This window comes from Biomphalaria glabrata, chromosome 12, assembly GCF_947242115.1.
Source record: "Biomphalaria glabrata chromosome 12, xgBioGlab47.1, whole genome shotgun sequence".
NCBI classification, from domain to species: domain Eukaryota; kingdom Metazoa; phylum Mollusca; class Gastropoda; family Planorbidae; genus Biomphalaria; species Biomphalaria glabrata.
This window is the reverse complement of record NC_074722.1, coordinates 33,811,048-33,825,326: the sequence shown is the minus strand read 5'-3', so window position 1 is coordinate 33,825,326 and position 14,279 is coordinate 33,811,048. Positions and strand designations below refer to the sequence as shown.

At 34.2% G+C, this 14,279-nt stretch overlaps 1 protein-coding gene across 4 annotated transcripts; it reads right to left on the bottom strand.

The window, feature by feature from the left end:
* Nucleotides 1-2,061: 2,061 nt before the first annotated feature.
* On the bottom strand, nt 2,062-11,344 carry LOC106068367 (RNA N6-adenosine-methyltransferase mettl16-like). 4 transcript variants are annotated; one of them, XM_056006217.1, is made up of 8 exons: nt 11,285-11,344; nt 9,291-9,613; nt 7,190-7,330; nt 6,274-6,538; nt 5,433-5,502; nt 4,018-4,107; nt 3,730-3,858; nt 2,062-2,949 (listed from the first exon to the last, which is right to left on the bottom strand). In XM_056006217.1, exons 2-8 carry the CDS (start codon nt 9,601-9,603, stop codon nt 2,197-2,199), a joined length of 1,761 nt encoding a protein of 586 aa, XP_055862192.1. In that variant the 5' UTR covers nt 9,604-9,613; nt 11,285-11,344; the 3' UTR covers nt 2,062-2,196. The 4 variants fall into 4 exon arrangements, with proteins under 4 accessions (XP_055862192.1, XP_055862193.1, XP_055862191.1 ...); XM_056006218.1 differs by having other exon boundaries at nt 11,264-11,324; XM_056006216.1 differs by lacking the exon at nt 11,285-11,344 and adding an exon at nt 10,407-10,600.
* Nucleotides 11,345-14,279: the final 2,935 nt, after the last annotated feature.

Sequence of the window (14,279 nt, the reverse complement as noted above, 5' to 3'; positions counted from 1 at the left end):
TAATAGCAGACTTTGTGTTTATACAAGAAGACTTATCTTTTTATTTCCGTCAAATCCTTTACTTTTGCACAAAACATTCACAACAAACAATGACGTAATAGAAACATATTAGCACATGGCGAACCAAAACTTTAAAAGAACCCAAAAGGCAGCTTCAATTTTTTATTTTAATGTTATAACTAAATTACACACACGCTCATTTTATAGTGTAACAATTGTGTATAAAAATTATTTCAATGTTTCAGAAATATAGCTTACTTGGTCTGGTAAACTCCAGTTTACCAAATTTTAGTATCTCATGCTCTGAGAATTTGTGCAATGTTTTTGCATCTTCATAGGAGTAACCCTCTTGGCTTCGAATATCTGAAAGCTGGGATTTTTTTTGGAACAACCCAGCACCCAACTCTTAATGGGTGCCTGACATTAGTTGTCGGTTGTGCTGGCCACATGACACCCTCGTTAACCTTAGGCCACAGAAACAGATGACCTTTACATCATCTGCCCTTAGATCACAAGATCTGGAAGGGGAACTAAACTTTTACTTTATTTGCATCTTTATATGTTTGTGAGATTTTTTTCATTGAAACTTGAAAAAGTGAAGTCGGAAATAGATTGAATACATCAAATTCACTCTTGGGAATAGCTACTCAGTCTCATACATTGAAAAATATGAATTTTTAACTAAAAAAAAAATAGTATAGCCTGCTGCTTTAGCCTACCACTAGGTTCAATTCACCAATGGCATGATAAACAATAGAAAAAAAAAAGACAAGACCTATCAGTATCAGTGACTATTTATCCAACAAAGTAACTCATTCTTTTCTACTTAAGAAAAAAAACAACAGGGATGGGTAAACATAAAACTGTCAACAAAACAGAATTTTCACTCAGAACAGAAAAGTTAGAAAATTAATATTAGAAATAACTACAGCACACCCCAGATTGGCACAGGAGAAGAATTGTAACAAGTGCTTCATCTTCCCCACTGGCAGGTAAAACAATGACTTAGTCGAATGTAAGTCTCTAATTAACATGCATTGATTGACACAAGGATACATAAAGGACATTATTATCTGTGATTACCAAGATAAGTGCCCTGTCTATTGAGTACAATGCTAATACTCAACTTGCATTCAACTTTTAAGTATAGTGTTTAAAATTGTGTAAGATCTTATATTAAGGACCCTAGTCTGTCATGTATACACAATAAATGACAAATTCCCATTATAAAATACACCAAAGGAATAGCTATTTAAAATAAAATAACCATTGAGCATGATTGAAGTTCTTAAAAAAATAATATAATAATAAAAGAATAAACAAGCAAAATATAAAAAAAGGTTTTTAAAAACAAAGCTTTTATAACTGCTCAATACTGCAAGATTTATCTCCCCTGTCTATGTATAAAACAAAATGAATAAGTTACCACAAATTAATTGGTTAATTTTTTAAATTGATTCATGTGTTGTCATTGACAATGAATAATCATGCAAAATTTCAAATTGATCTGAGAATGGGAAATGGAAGAAAAATGTATAAAAGCTTTGTCAAAATAAATAAAAAAAAAAAATAAATTCATATTTTAATAACAGAAAGTTTCTTTCATTATCATTCATTATAATTGACCTCTTGCAATCATAGAACACCTTTGGATCAGGTCACAGAGTACTTTTTCAAGTAAAGCAAGTGAGCACAATACAAATCTCTAACCTGATTAACCTTTGAGGATTATTTTCTTTAAACATTATGTCTTTTTCACATAAAAAACATATTTTACAAAATGTATAGAACTAGCCAAATATTACCTGCAAGCCTTAGTTGGCGTGTTACTGATCTAATGAATTGAAATTAGATATATGGTGAATGTTCCCTTCACATTTTTATTTTGCTACAAAAATAAAAGTAGATAAAGACATTTCCATATGATCAAACATAAATACTGTGAAAACGGGTTAACCCTATTTGCTCTTTAATTGAGATAAATTTGGGAATTTTATTTTTACGACCCACAGTTGTGAGGGGAAATTAAACATGCCAATTTTTATCAGATTGGTAAAACGGTTTTGATTTCTATGCAGGACATACATACATACGCCTTACATTCAATTATATATATATATATTAGATTATGTATTTATATATATTTTTTTTAACAATTTCAAAGATAACAGAAACATGTCAGGCCAGCAGGACTAATCAACATTTACCAACTGGTACAGTCAACTTATTCTTAATGAATGTCAAAACTTGGTGCATCAGTTCTCTAGACTCGCCCCCTAACCATTCCAATTCTAACTGTACTTGTTCATCAACCAGCTTCAGCCTCAAGACACACTTTAAGATGTATTCCGTGGGCGAACTGTCTGTAAGTGATTTGTTGAGCTCCTGACTCTCAGGTTCATTAGAATCATTTTTTTTACTCGGTGAGAAGTTGGTTGTGTTGATCTTGGCGCTCCCATTGACACAGGCACTTGTCGCATTGTCACTGACACTATCAGATCTCGATCTTTTAGGTTCACTTGTTATGTGCTCATCTGCAGTTTCCAGCACTCTCTTCTGTGTGACTTGGGAATGATTGGACTCAGCAGATCTGTTCTCAACAATCAGTGGAATGGACTCGGACATTATCTCTGCTTTCTGTGGACTTGACTCGGCCGTTATTACCTCTGCTTTCTTTGGACTGGACTCGGCCGTTATTACCTCTGCTTTCTTTGGACTGGACTCGGCTGTTATTACCTCTGCTTTCTTTGGACTGGACTCGGCCGTTATTACCTCTGCTTTCTGTGGACTGGGTTCTGAGTTGATAGGTTTGACTGCGTAAGTCTGAAGAGACATTAACTGTTGTTTCTGTTGCCTTCTAAAGCGTCTCTGATGACACCATGTATTTTCCACTGCTGTTAGAGTAATGCTGGTATAAGACTTAGCCTTTTTACCTTGGTAACAGTGGAACTGGAAGTAAAAAAAAATATCCATTTTTTGAATGGAAGAAAAAACAAGTATTTTCAAGTTAATTAAACTATTGCTTTATACTAGGATTGTGATAAACTAGCTAATGATGGCTCCTCATGGCATGTATCCATCAGTAATGGTGCCTCATTATACAAGGTGAAGAAGATAGCAAAGTAAAAAAAAAATTAGACCCAACCCAAAAATAAATACAATGACACGTGCAAAGATTGGACTTTAAGTCATCTTTGCAATCAAAGGAAACAAGACTGTGCCCAACTTTGACCGCAAAGAAGACACTTTGTACATTTTTATTAAATTGTAAAACTAAATTGTATTTTTTCTTTTTTCTTAACTTTAAAATACAATGTCAAATCTCTTCCTTTCTAGCCAGCTTGTGTTTGACCTTTACAATTGTAAGTAGATATGTTTTCAACCTACTTGCAAACAAAAATTTCAGTGTGTTCTTTTCCTGAACTTAAAAGTGTAAAGTATGCCTTTCAGACCTATTGACCTATAGGACAGATAATGTAAAGATCATTTGTTTCTTTGGCAGAGGGTTAACAAGGGTGTCGTGGCCAGCACAACAACCAACAGCCTTTATTTAACCCAACTAAGGTCAGGTACCCATTAGAGCTAGGTGGAGTTAGAAGCATCCTAAAAATCCAGAAATTCAAAATCCCCGTCTTCACAGAGATTCGAACCAGAGACAACTTGGTTCAGAAGCCAACTGCTTAACCACTCAGCCAGCATGCCCCCGCCCCCCCATTTTCCTGAACTTACCTTAATAGATTCCAATAAACTCTGTAGGTAGGCAGCTATCTCGTGGACTTTATAGTCCACCCCTCCAGCCCCTCTCGGTATAATGTACTGTAATGGAGGTTTCTCTTTCCTTGCTTCAAATGAAGATTTCTGAACACATCATATTTATAATCAAATCGTTAGGCATGATACAAATATCATCAGTACAAAAGTAGACATTTTCTAACTCTTCTAAAGACATAAATTGACAATTGTTGTGTAAATCTATTAATTTTACGTTAGAACAAAAATAAATAAATCAAGTCTTACAGGAAAATGTACAGTGGGGTCATAAGTCCAAGCTATTCCCCACCTCATTGTCTTGCCTTGACAGAACTCTGTGGTGGAATACTTGGCAACCTTGAGGACATTAGACAATCAAGACATATGATCACGATTCAAAACACAAGAGGTACATTAACTCTTTCTCTCCTAATTGATGATGCCAACATTGATTAGACCCCATGAAATTAAATTGATTTTTAGATTTATAAAACTTTAATTTGTGCTTTGTAAAAAGAGCAAGCATGCCCCTATAATTCGATACCAACTGTAAAAATTTCTGATAACAAACAAAAACGTTATTGAAGTTTAATTATAACAGGATAGTGAAATACAAATGAGCAAAATGAATAATACTATCTGAACGAGGAAAAATAATTATGGAAAGAGTTAATTCTAAGAGACTACTTTATTTTATAACACTTTCTGTTTGCTTAAGACATTCTAAGTAATGCAATACATGTATTAGAATTTAGAATGGACTAAGCATTAACTGGTGCCATTCTTTGAAGTGAAATCATTTTAGTTAAAACATTTTCTGAATCAACCAGGACAACCAACAACTTGTCAGATCTTAAGTCACTGATTAGCAGGCATGACTAGACTGACACTTGACTATGCATTGGCTGTAATTATCAACTCTTTTGAAGTAACGTCTATAATTCATAAGATTGTCTACCATAAAAATTATTTTTGCAAACAATATACTTCACAGTGTGATTGGAACTGCTAATTATTAAAATTATTCTCTTTGAAGCAGGGTCCAACAGTAAAAGTGATAAGGATAATCTATGAAGCTCAGCAATGTTTGTATTTACATATGTTTTTGAAGTGCTGATTTTTGTTTTAAAATCTACTATCAATTTATGCTACCAGTGTAAATATTATGTAAAATAAAAATTGATTCAGTGAAAACTGTTATATTACAGCTAAATGACGGGGAAAAAAAGGCAGATGGTCATGTCACTAAATAGTTGAGAATCGCTGTTGTAAAGAAAAAATAATTTATCCCTTATATTTGTTTAACCCTTTAACTGCTTTAGTAAGCATAAAAATTACAGAATGAAAGGGACAACACAGCCACTCTATAAAAAAAAAAATTGCTACAAGGTGAGTAGCTAAATTAATACTAATTAATTCAAGAAAGTTTATCAAGCCAAGGGCAGAATACTATGATATTACTATTAGATTTCTACTAAAACAACACTATAAACTGAATTTTGTTTTTTTTTCAAATCCAAATATTTTAGTGTACTCTCAAGCACAGAAAAAAAAAAAAACAAAAAAAAAAAAAACCTCCATGCCAATGGATCAACATGACCACATGTGGTAATGTATTCATTCAACAGTCCCTCTCTTCCCAATATGCATTAGTGTGTTGGTACAATGATCTAGTACCTTACCTTGTGATGTTTGAGGTCTTCCTTTAGGTGTTGGAGACTTGACTTTTTACCAACCATACTAGTATACACTCTGTTAGGAATACACAGTCATGTTAGTCTTTACTACTCTACAAAAATGAAGCTTATTAGATACAAACTAATCAATTTTTTGTGAACATGCCGCCATGCTGTTCCTTTTTGTACCAGCGAACACTCTTTAAGGTGTCAAATGTTTGTAAAATGTTTTATATATTTTGGATGTTCCTTCAGAGCTGAAGATAATTTACTTCCTACTCCAAACCTCCAGCAAGATGACTGGGGATGCAGTGGGCAAGATGACTGGGGATGGCAGTGAGCAAGATGACTGGGGATGGCAGTGGGCAAGATGACTGGGGATGGCAGTGGGCAAGTTATGATCCCGGGACCATCGGCAAGTCTGAACGACAGTCCAGCGCATATACCGCACAACCAGACAGCCACCCTAAATACCATCTCATTGAAATAGTTTGGCAGAAGTTAGATATTTTCTTCAGATCATGTGATCTATGGGAGAAGATGATGTAAAGCTACGTTTTTATGGCTGATGGTTAACAAAGTGTCACCAACCATTTTTACTTCTTCAGTGCCTATTACTTGTCCATTAGACTAGGGTGGTTCAAAATTCCAGTCTTACTTGGTATTCAAATTCAAAGACGTCTAGGTGCGAAAGCCAAGTGCTTTAACACTCAGCCACCAAGCCCCCATTAGGCAGAAGTTGGGGGTATATAAAAAATATGAAATGAGGACACTTAAAAAGTAGACCACCACTATATTGTGTAAGTCGTACAAGTTTCATTAGGTTAAAAATATTTCTTTCTTTTACCTTATCTTATCCCTAAGTACAGTCGACTCCTCAATCATATGGCGGATGAATCCCACTTCCCCACCCTGAGCAATGCACTCTTGAGGGCTGGCGGTGGAGACTGAACCTGCTTCAGGGCGCTGAGCCGACCTCGTGTTGGTGATGGCTTGAGCCTCCAAGTGATCGGCAAAGAATGGCGGGTTGCACATGCAGAAGTCAAACTTGTTAGTCTGGGTAAAAGACTGGAGTGGAGCCACAAGTATATCCTCTGATGTTACTTGCAACACTAATCCAAATAGAAATAGATAAACCTTAGACAATCAAGGGACACATTATTATTAAATTATCTCAAGAATAAGTAGTTAATGTAAACTTAAAAATGACCCATATCGAGATTTACAGAAAATATCATATTAATTTCTAGTTCTAAAAAAGAAATAGAGAAAAGGAATTTATTAAGACTTTGGAATTTAAAGTGCAATGTAGAATATTTTCTTTTTTCTATTAAATGTCTAAAATGTATTTTTAACTTTGCATTTTTAAGCTGACACATTTTCTCCTCAGCTGTCAGCATATCAAAAACAAAACTTTTTTTTGTTAAAATTTTTTTTTCTGTGCTTGTAGATTACAGCATGCTCAATGCCCTATGGTCCAATCTCTTCTGTGGACCAGTGTGAGTTTTTGAGTTTTGGCACATCGGCACAATTTAGGCCATGGGGAAATCTGGAAGGTTTTCCGTGCTCCCTATAGGCGCTCAGCAAACACAACTCGGCTTGATTCGAACTAGAGCCCCTTTGTTAGGCAGCCAAGTGGTTTTGGCCTCTCATCATCACAACCACCAAAATGTAACTGAATTACTTGAAGAGCACACACAACAAAAATCTTATTTTCATGACTTGGTCATCATTTAGTATGTCAACATCATACATATACTAACCATTGATGTAGTCTTGAAGGTTATTGGCACTGACATTTTTGTTAGCATAAACAAAATTTTCATCATCAGCCTCAGTAGCCAGAAAATGCCATTTATTCATGCTAGCAGCTAAAACTGGATAGATACAGCTTGCGCCAGTTCCTGGTAAATAAATAAAAAAAAAAGGATATTTAAATAACTAAGATATTTGAGTACCCATTTTGGAGTCAATATAGTTTAAAATTTAAACTTTAGCATCAGATAAGAAATTTATATCAATAAATAATGGACTATCAATAAAGAATGGACGATAGCAACAGAGTGATCTATCTACAAGCATAGAAATAAGTTTAAAAAATATATATATTTTTTTTTGATATGCTGATAGCTTATGAAATAGTGACAGTTATGTACTTTATTATACTTAAAAACACAAATTAAAAAAAAACTGTAACAGGTGGATATTAATATAAATAATAATACATAGGAAAAAATACAAAATTTGCGGTGTGCAAAAATATGTTGAAGTAAGCTATTTGTTGAGTTATTTTTTACATTTTATATTAGCGTAGCTCAAATAGAATCTTTATCTGTCCTTTGACTTTTGTCATTGCGGTGATGTGACAGTTTGTTTAAACTAATTCTTTATGGTTAGCAGCTGTTCTTAGAATAATAAGAGAGAGGTTGTTTAAACAAATTCTTTATGGTTAGCAGCTGTTCTTAGAATAATAAGAGAAAGGTTGTTTAAACAAATTCTTTATGGTTAGCAGCTGTTCTTAGAATAATAAGAGAGAGGTTGTTTAAACAAATTCTTTATGGTTAGCAGCTGTTCTTAGAATAATAAGAGAAAGGTTGTTTAAACAAATTCTTTATGGTTAGCAGCTGTTCTTAGAATAATAAGAGAAAGGTTGTTTAAACAAATTCTTTATGGTTAGCAGCTGTTCTTAGAATAATAAGAGAAAGGTTGTTTAAACAAATTCTTTATGGTTAGCAGCTGTTCTTAGAATAATAAGAGAAAGGTTGTTTAAACAAATTCTTTATGGTTAGCAGCTGTTCTTAGAATAATAAGAGAAAGGTTGTTTAAACAAATTCTTTATGGTTAGCAGCTGTTCTTAGAATAATAAGAGAAAGGTTGTTTAAACAAATTCTTTATGGTTAGCAGCTGTTCTTAGAATAATAAGAGAAAGGTTGTTTAAACAAATTCTTTATGGTTAGCAGCTGTTCTTAGAATAATAAGAGAAAGGTTGTTTAAACAAATTCTTTATGGTTAGCAGCTGTTCTTAGAATAATAAGAGAAAGGTTGTTTAAACAAATTCTTTATGGTTAGCAGCTGTTCTTAGAATAATAAGAGAAAGGTTGTTTAAACAAATTCTTTATGGTTAGCAGCTGTTCTTAGAATAATAAGAGAAAGGTTGTTTAAACAAATTCTTTATGGTTAGCAGCTGTTCTTAGAATAATAAGAGAAAGGTTGTTTAAACAAATTCTTTATGGTTAGCAGCTGTTCTTAGAATAATAAGAGAAAGGTTGTTTAAACAAATTCTTTATGGTTAGCAGCTGTTCTTAGAATAATAAGAGAAAGGTTGTTTAAACAAATTCTTTATGGTTAGCAGCTGTTCTTAGAATAATAAGAGAAAGGTTGTTCCAGTCTTTCATGTTGTCCAGTCAGCTTTTCTTTGTGCTCCCTCCTCTGTGGATTGAAGGATGACTTTTCAAAGTAAGTCATGTCTTACAACATGACCGAACCAACTCAGCTTTTATCTCTTCACAGTATAAAGGAGTGCCTCCTTTTTGCCAGCCAGAGTGTGGACTTGTAAAAGCATAATCTCATTAGTCATCTTTACCTGGTATATGATGCCCATAAGTTTTCTGTAGCATAAATACTATTAAAGGCATAATTCTATCCGCTTTACGACTATTTTGGAGTACAGAGACTACTAATTAGGAATACAGTTTTAATTTTACTTGTAAGTTATTGTTCTTCCAGAATGTCCACAGTTTACTCAGGATGGTGGATGTCAAGTTTAAATGGGAATTGTATCTCTTTTAGTGGTAAATAGAAGTAAAAAAAAATATTATTAAATTAACTTTTATAGTAAATGACAAATTAAAACAGAAGACTAACCAATATCAATGCCCCATTTATTTTCCTCCTTGCCGACTATGTCTTCTAGCCAGTGGATGTAATTTAGACGCAGAGGGAGCGTGGGAACTAATCTGTCTGAAGGCAGCTCCATGGATAAACCAAAATCTTCTTTGAGCAAACAGGTTGTCAAAGCTCTGAGTGCTTCGGCATTTTTGAAATCCAGAAACACCTTTCCACTTTCGTCCTGTGTCGTATGGGCTCTGAATTCTGGATACTTGAGTGCCAAATCCAGGAAACTTGGTTTTTTATTTTTGTATCGGTTCCTCTGATGCATAAATTTATTCAATGACATTTTTAAAAAACTGAAATGAGAGAAATATAAAAATACTTAAATAAAAGTAATGCTATTTATATAAAGTGTCCATCCAACTCCAAGGTCCAAGTACCTAAGTTGGGGAATACAGATGTTGGTCAAGGCGATAGCCACATGACAACCTAATCGTTGGCCATATAAACAATACAAGTGATGATATATTACCCATAATGTTAGGCGGTCTTACAAAACCTAAAGGATTAACCCCAAGGGAACAACAGCTCTGTATGGGTCAGCAAAGTCACATGGAATACTGCATTCATCCTATTTCCTCGGACTCAAGACAATGCCTGTGATACTAGATCTAGAATGAAATCATAGACCCACGATGTAATGTACCAGAAATGCTCAAGTAAAAGTGTTCATTCATTTTAGTACACTATCGTAGATGGTGAGCCTTCTCTAATTGCCTTACAATAGATACTCAATAATGAATCCAAAATGCTATCTTAGTATCTAACACTAATATCTTAGAATAATAACAATGTCTTTGATTATGAAGATTAAGGATGAGTGCAGTGTTTCACATGTCTACGCAAAGCCAGTTATGACCTGCATATTTTTTCTGCATCTTGTGCAGACAAAGCTTTCTCTGTAGCGATCTCTAGAGTCTATATAAGTTTTCTTTTCATCTTCTGCCTCTACGGCTGTCTTCAAGAATGGCTTTTCTTTGGACTTCAAATGTGGTACTATCAGCCTTTGTGAGTACTCTCAAACTGTCTCTTTCAGGGGCTATCTTATCTACTTCTGAAAAATCATTAGTTGAGAATCAAATGACTTACATTTAGAAATCTATATTCTAAATTTCTTAAATGTCAGGTTGGTAAACAACACAAAGGAAACAGAAGCTTGTCCACCCCTAATCTGGAATATCTAGATCCATAGTATGGATCTTACATACCTAGTACTAGAATTCAAACTTTCTAAAAAATGATAAAATATATTGTCTATATTATACTATATAAATATAACTATTAATATTAATCACTATTAATATATTAATCTATACAGCTACAGCCAGTACAGCCTATAGTCTAACTAATTACTAATAGAATATAGATCTAGATTTAGTGATATAGATCTAGAATTTAAAAAAATCTAGAGGTAGTAGAGCTAGATCTATATTCTATTAGTATAGAGTAGTATAGAGAGTATAGTCACTATTACTGTAAGTCAGTGTTAGTAATTAGTATTAGTATATAAATATTAGAAAATAATTAGATCTAGACTAGTACTAGTAACTAGTATTAGAACTAGATCTATAAGTATAGTATAGTCTATACTTTACTAGTAATAGTACTAATACTAGATCTAGTATACTTAGTAACAGATCTAGTCAATCTAGTCTAGACTATAAATAATATTAAATATGTTATTTTTGTTTATAGATCTACATCATTTAGAGCTAATAATAATAATATCTATACTCTAGTCGTGGTCTCTAGATCTCTATCTTAATTCTTAATCTACGACTAGACTCTATGACTTGTCTAGGCCTAAGCCTAGGCTAATCTAGATCTACTATCATCTAGATCTAGATCTATACACTGACTCCTGAGTATACTCATACCATAACCATATTAGATCTAGACTTTTATATATTATTATTATAATTATTGTAGTAATACTTATACTATACTTTACTATACTAGGCTTTTACGTTTTTATTTAGATTAGACTCTAATAGTAATGATAATCTATATAAATCTAAATCTATACATCTATTTGCAACAACGTTTCAGTTTCGTGCATTTATCATTTAAATGCGATAGATTATATGCCAGGTTTTGGTAATCATGAATGTGAGCGTCAAAAATTAAATTAATGATTCACCGAAAATTTAAAAAACATTTTTTTTAAAAATACAATTAATAGGTAATCCTTGGCTACCGAACCGGGGACCGGGGTTCGAATCCTGGTGAAGAATGGGATTTTTAATTTCGGGCGCCTCTTAGTCCACTCAGCTCTAATGGGTACCTGATGCGGTGCGCATTGCAGAGTTATAACAATATATATGTTTGTAGCCTATATTAAATATTTAAAAAAATAGGCTGAAAAGCACCATGAAAAGACAAAATTTCATGATGATGGCTGTTGATAAGGACATTCTGCGAGTAATCTATTTGAACACACTCGAATAGCTCATTGATGGGGGATCTTAACGAGCCTTGTATCAGTTGTATGTGAATATGAAGGCCTATATGATAGAAGTAGGCCTATTTTTTTTTTCACGTTATAATAAAAATCTCATTTCAAGTGTTATTTAGTAGTATCAAATAGTTTTAAAAAATCAGAAAAGGAATTATTCATATTAATTCATATATCAAACCAAGCAGGTGCGGTGGCTAAGCGGTAAAGCGCTTGGCTTCCGAACCGAGGTCCCGTGTTAGAATCCTGGGATTTTTAACCCAGCTCTAATGGGTACCTGACATAAGTTGGGGAAAAGTAAAGGCGGTTGGTCGTTATCCTGGTCACATGGCACCCTCGTTAACCGTAGGCTACATAAACAGATGACCTTTGCATCATCTGCCCCCATAGATCTCAAGGTCTGAAAGGGGAACTTTATTGTTTTTTTTTTAAACCATGCAGGCTACCTACTATTAGAAATGCATTATGATACATAAACCCAGTTTTCGTCACAATATCAAACTTAACATAATGAGTTTAAGGATATGTATAATTCGATACCCCTCAAATGGCACGTAATATGGTGGCCGGATTGCATAGAAATGCCTGGCCCTGTCAAGTTGATACTTTAAACCAGTGATGCTCAAACTACGGCCCGCGGGCCAGATCCGGCCCGCGACGTGGTTCCATCCGGCCCGCCTAAACATCGGCACAAAATGAAGAAAATTTTTTAAAATGTTGAAAAATGTATATTCCCAACGTTAGGACTCACGTTTTCTTTGATGAATTTCATTCCAATCCATGTTATTCTAATTTTCATATTATTTTTTTTTTAAATGAACACGACGTATATTTGTTTCGGTGACAAGTGTTGAGAGTTGCTTTAGGTCCTTGGATAATTCCGCTGCTGTCTTGAGCTAGTCGTTTTCTTAACATCTTGTGTGTAACACAGGGGCATCAAGTCTGCATCATTTTTTGGTAACATTCTAACATTTTTATATCAAAGAGAATGGTAGTGCCATTTAATATTTGTTGATTAATGAAATGCTAAAGCCGTATAAATGAAAACTAGATTCTGAATGTAGAAACTGCCGGGAAAAGTGGACAAATCTTTGCTTTTGTGGAACATGATAATAAGCCAACATGATTTGTACAGAAAATGTGGCTGTTAATTTTTTAACTATAGCAAAGTCATTTTTAAAGCAAAAATATGAAAACATTGTTGGTTTGAGTCGCAAAGAAAAAGATCGCTAAGCTACGCCTAGTTGAGTGAGTTGAGCAATCGACGAGAAAAAAAAAGAACAAAATGAGTTTATCGTAAGGGCAAGCTACAGAGTTGCTCAAATTATGAGAAATGTGCTTTCAAGCAGTGATGAAAGAATTTATCCTTTGGAAAAAAAAGCTGTTAAAGCAAAACAACTGGACAATATGAGTTCAACATTTCCATTCAAAACTCAATGACAGAGCAGCAGATTTTGAACTGTTTTCTATGGCCACTGAACATGGCTCCGACAGATCTGTAACTGGAACTGATTGACTTACAAAGCCAGACATCCAAAATTGAGAAATTTAGAGTGATGCAAACAATTGATTTCTTTGCAGTGTTGTATGAAGAAACTTTTCGAATTTCCGAAATTAAGTGTTAAGGACGATCACAATGTTTACATGCACTTCATTGAGTCATTCATTATCATTGGCCTCCTTCAGTCGTAGAACGACTATGGTTCATTTCAGAGCACACTTCCTCATGTAACTGTGAGCCCTATTTTGGAGAGACACTCCCGTCCACAGATAGCGCAGGTTAAGGTGGCTTTTGCTTCGGTGGTAGAGGAGCTGGCCGTTTTTCGGATTGTACGTTTTTCTTCCTGAGCTGAGACCCATGTGCTTTCACTGTCCATAGCTTTCTTGGTCACTGTCTCTCTCTCCATCTGTTGCGGTCTAGAGCTATGTCTTCCCAAATGTCAGTATTGATGTTCACTGAGTAGTCCTATCTAATTACGTGCGTACGTAGGCCAAGTAGTGCTACAGGTTTCTAATAAAACTATTTTAAATGGTTTATTCTCTATTTCATTTTTTATCTATTCGATGATGTGGCCCGCGACACGAGTTTCGGAAATTAAAATGGCCCGCCGGCCGAAAAAGGTTGGGCATCACTGCTTTAAACAATTATTTATTGTACCTAACAAAACATGAATCAATAAACGAAAATACCCAATTAATTGTTGGGAATTAATTATTTTGTTTGATATAGAATAAGGGAAATAACTTGTACATTATTGGTAGATATAGTTTTAAGGACGGAGTTCTTCCCCCTCTTTAAAAAAAAAAGGATTTAAAAATAATTTGCGTGATATTGGTCCTACCACAAATGTCCTGGAACGTAACGATTTACAACAGTCATGACACCAGTTATGAAAAATCACGTTAGCGGGGACGTTCTGAAATGTCCTCAAAACGTTTTCAGTAGCAAATGATGCAGACTCATCTCTCGAAAATAGTAGGCCTATACATTTCAAAAAGTGCTACTT

What these genes read in the sequence shown, in the direction of transcription:
- LOC106068367 (XM_056006217.1), bottom strand. Translation starts at nt 9,603, where the DNA reads ATGTCATTGAATAAATTTATGCATCAGAGGAACCGATACAAAAATAAA. An exon ending in AAGACCTCAAACATCACAAG is followed by an intron (nt 4,108 to 5,432) that starts GTAAGGTACTAG and finishes AATGTCCTCAAG; the next exon opens with GTTGCCAAGTATTCCACCAC. An exon ending in GTTTATTGGAATCTATTAAG is followed by an intron (nt 2,950 to 3,729) that starts GTAAGTTCAGGA and finishes TTTTACTTCCAG; the next exon opens with TTCCACTGTTACCAAGGTAA.